The sequence below is a fragment of the Babylonia areolata genome, chromosome 18 (genome assembly GCF_041734735.1).
Source record: "Babylonia areolata isolate BAREFJ2019XMU chromosome 18, ASM4173473v1, whole genome shotgun sequence".
NCBI classification, from domain to species: domain Eukaryota; kingdom Metazoa; phylum Mollusca; class Gastropoda; order Neogastropoda; family Buccinidae; genus Babylonia; species Babylonia areolata.
The window spans coordinates 63,414,053-63,418,429 of NC_134893.1; the positions used below are offsets into that span (position 1 = coordinate 63,414,053).

At 45.8% G+C, this 4,377-nt stretch overlaps 1 protein-coding gene across 1 annotated transcript in view; it reads right to left on the minus strand.

Moving 5' to 3' along the window:
* Window positions 1-2,251: 2,251 nt before the first annotated feature.
* The window catches only part of LOC143292110 (uncharacterized), a 31,587-nt gene continuing 29,461 nt past the window's right edge, over window positions 2,252-4,377 (minus strand). Inside the window, exon 2 of the mRNA XM_076602298.1 lies at window positions 2,252-4,377. This exon is cut by the window's right edge and continues 971 nt beyond it. Coding sequence (XP_076458413.1) covers window positions 3,905-4,377 — 473 coding nt within the window. The 3' untranslated portion in view covers window positions 2,252-3,904.

The window sequence follows — 4,377 nt, forward strand, 5'->3', positions numbered from 1 at the left end:
GCAAACGGAGCATCTTCTGTACTTAATATTGAAGATAGATTTACTGGCATTACAATTTATGCTATCTCTTTATTGAAAAAAAAGTTTACTGAATATATTACGCAAGAAATTTTTATCACATTGATTACTGAAAATTACGTGCTTGATTTACCATTCAATAGATATGTACAGGGTTTGTTGTTAAAATGTTAACTTAATCATATGTTTACAGTTTATAAATGAAATGCTCACTGGATTACTGGCAACTTATGTATTTGCCGCCTTAATGTTATTTTATTTTATTTTAACTAAATCCATTGCACAAAAATACTATTGGGTTTATTCCCGAATGAATTGGCATATGTGTTAGGTGTATTCCGAAAAGAAAAATCTGCTGTATCAAATATATGGGAAGAAAACATTTATTGGATCTATCGCTTACTAAATATGAATTAGATGTATCACACCAAAAATGTCAGTATTTATCATTGAAGAGAATATAAAACTAGACTTACAATGCGAGAAAACTCCGCTGGATTTATTGTTCTTCTGGATTCATTGGTAAAGTGTTTTTGGATTTATTGTTCTTCTGGATTCATTGGTAAAGTGTTTTTGGATTTATTGTTGATGTCTTTTGAGATCATTGCTGAAGAGCCCTGACACAGACTTCGCATTCCGTCGGGCAACAAACACCATTAAAGACAAAAATTTTTTGTTGACAAAATGTTTGCTGGGTTTACTGTGCGATGTGCAGTCTATTTTCATTGTTTACTTTTGCAGAAACATTTTCTGAGTACACTACCCGGGTAGGACATTTCGAGTTAGCTGTTGAGGCACCCTCACAGAAACAGGTTATCATTTTGGTGAATTATCAACGGGATGAATTGTAAGAGCTCCCCCCTCCCTCCTATAAAGTGCATTTATTATTGAAGTATTTGTGGGGCTTACTGAAATGGGAGATGAGGTAGCGGTGGAAAGCTGCCTCAACGTATAGATCTGTGAGAGGGATTTAGGGTGGGGGATTTCCTGACTGAAAGTAAGAGCAATGCTCGACACCTCCTTTCAGAGATGGATCAGCCAAGATTTTCTGTGAGAGGAATTGCTGACAAGATCGGCTCTCTGTTAATGTAATATGACAGCATTCCTTATTGGCTTTATTCTTTATGATGTACATAAAATGTTTACTGAGGTCTAAAGGAAAACAATGTTCATTGGGTCTGCTACAGAAGAAATCTAAATCGGTCTGTTTTGGGAGAAGGCTTGTTGAACTGAACTGCATGGAGAATAAACAATGAATGACCGGAGGAAACACTTTGTTCATTGAAATTATTGGAGTATTTGATTTACTTTATTAACTGCAGGACAACTTATTTATTTAATGAGTGCAGGGTGAAGGATAATTCGTTTTTACTGAATTTACATTAAGAAAAGCATACCTTGGTTGTACCAAAAACATTTTGTACGGGATAGGTATGCAACATGAACCGTGTGGGAATTATTGCATTCGAAATGTGTACTCAATTATATATATATATATATATATATATATATATATATATATATATATATATATATATATATGCGAACTCTTTTATGAGGAATGAGTTACAACCTTTATTGTGAAGGATTTTTTAACAGAGGTTGCATAATGATAACGTATGACCTGTACTGGGAACAGAGCTATCAATGCGTACTTGGACTACAATTTGCTTGGGGTTAACTACACCGTAAATCTCTCATCAGAATAAGTCTTTTTTCAGAGCACGCCTCTCATAAAGAAAAAAACATCTAATTATATTCGAGGCCTGGAATCAGTATTTACAGAAGCAAGGATATCCCAGAAATGATGCTTTAAATATCATGAGTTGAAAGAATGACACGTTGTGAGGAAATGGGGTTTGTTCGATCCATTGTGGAGGGCATCGTTAAAAAACACAAACAAAATGAGAAATTATGCTACATTGCATCATTCATAAACATTAGCAACATAAGCTGGTTGTTTCCTTGTGATGCAGTGTGTCATTCTGCAAGACAATGCCACAGACAGTGAACATTTCCGCTGTCTGTCCTGTAGACACCTCTGGTGCCGGAGTCTCCTGACGTTCAGACCGCTCTCGTGATGTCCTTGAAGACTGGGGATAGCCAGATCTGAGATCAGCCTCGTCAAATGGACACATCCCACATGTTAACTCCACAGTTCGGGGAGGGGGGGGGGAGGTTTCATCATGTGAAAGTGACAGAAGCAGGGGGTTGGGAAGGGGGGGGGAGTAATTTCCACAGTGACAGTGAAAAAGACAGACGCGTGGGGCAGAGTTGACACATTATGTCTGTGGTTACTGTGTGGCTACAACACGGTTTGGCAACACATCATTCTTCCATACACACGGTGATGTCTTGCTGAGGAACTCTAAAACCTTTGTCGTTACAGGTGGAAACGAAATGGCACTGGAAGCGATCAGGGCCGGGGGAGGAGGAAAGTGATGAAGGGGAAGTGGGGGGTGGGGATGGGGGAGTGAAGAAGGAAGCGCTGCATACATGACGTGTGGAGAGGTACAGTGTGTAGTCGGCGTTGTGTCCAATCAAAGCACTGATACTTGTGGCTGATGACACAACGTCCTATCACCCATCAACACAACTACACTTGTGGAGAGCAACTCCTAATCGTGCTATCGTTCATCAACACACTACCACTTGTACAGCCGATCAGCGAATGACGTGACATGGCAGACATGGACAAGCTGTTCATCAATGAAGACTGCTGGGAACGGCAGTAGGAGTTGTGATCAGAGGTCAAGGTCAGCGGTGAAGTTCAGGGTGTTCAGAGAGGTAAGATGGCCACACAGGTCGATTTTCTGGATCTGACACAGCTGGAGACTGACAACAATGGCGCTGGACGTTGGGCAAGGTGAAGGGGAGACAGTGTGACCTCATCCTTCTCTCTCACCACGGGACGCACAGACAGAAGCAGCACTGGATGGATGAACAGCCATCACGTGGTCAGAGAAGTACACCGTCACCGTACACCCCCCTGAACCGGGTCTGGACACAGAGGGAAGCGGAGGACAAGCACTGACACTGAAGACGGAGTGATGTCTTACTGTCCCACGAAAGCAATGCTGGTTCGTAGTGTCGTGTGAAACGTTCCCTGGAGGGTTGGGGGCAGAGTGGGGTGTACGTGGTGTATGAGATCAACGGTTGGGGAATGTGTGAAGTCCTCCCACTCCATGGTCACCAACACAGGTGCGTCACTGTGCCTGCCTGCCTGCCTGCCGCTCTGGAACTGTGGAAGCACCACATAGGGAAGTGGCGTGAAGGCAGAATGTTGCTGACTGACTGTGCCAACGTGCTGTCAGTGGAGCGAGTCAACGGGTTCAATGTTCCTTGGAATGATGACAGGGTTCTGTGACCTGAACAGACTTGCCCATTTGTAGCAAACGCTTAACACCGCCTTACATCGCTCCTCAGTTGCTGACTTTCCGTTGGGACTACATTCTGGTCCTGCTTCCTGCAGAGTAGAGTGCCACAAAGGGACTGTAATCTATCACAAAACAAATACTTGGCGTGTCACAATTTTTTACGATCAGCTTTTCAGTTCAAGATCCAGCAAGCAGTGTGCGGGGCTGGGCAGCTGAAGTGGGAGATGAGTAAGAGATTCCGTTCAGAGCGTGTCTTGGCACAGACATGTGGATTATCATCTCTCTCTCATTCCCTCACACACACACACACACACACACACACACACACAGGCATAACATTAGCCAGAAAACGTTTAAAGAACAACGTTTGTCCTGATCTCAAGACTTCCTCACACACTAAGTAAAGCAGGTCGATTACCCTCACACACACACACACACACACACACACACACACACACACAAGCCACACACAAGTCTGGCAGATGAGGGGTGGGGGAGGGGTGGTGGTGTCAGACCACAGAGAATCCCAGGGCCTCGGGGTTGTCCAGGTCGTGCGACATGTGCACCTGGGCCATCGTCATGCTCTGGTGACACGTCAGACCCCCGCACCCTCCCCCTCCCACAGCCCCACCTTTCTCCCTGACCCTGTTGTGTCCCGGAGAGGTGAGGTCCTGCAGGAACTGACAGTCCACATCGTCCACTGCCGTCTTTCCCACGCCCCCCTCCTCCCCTCCCAGGTAGAGGCGGTGTTCCGGGGAGGGGGGGTGGGACCAGAGGGCGGTGGGGGTGAGGGGCAGGCTGGGCTCCGTGTCGCTGTCCGGGGAGGAGGTGGCGGCCCGCTGGTAGTGGCCCCGCCCCCCCTTCCCTCCCCGCCCCGCCGACCTTGACCTCTTCAGCAGCACGGGCGGCTCGGAGGAATGGTGCGCCAAGTGGTGGTGGTGGTGGTGATGGTGGTGGCCCAGCTGTCCGGACCGCGTGCTGC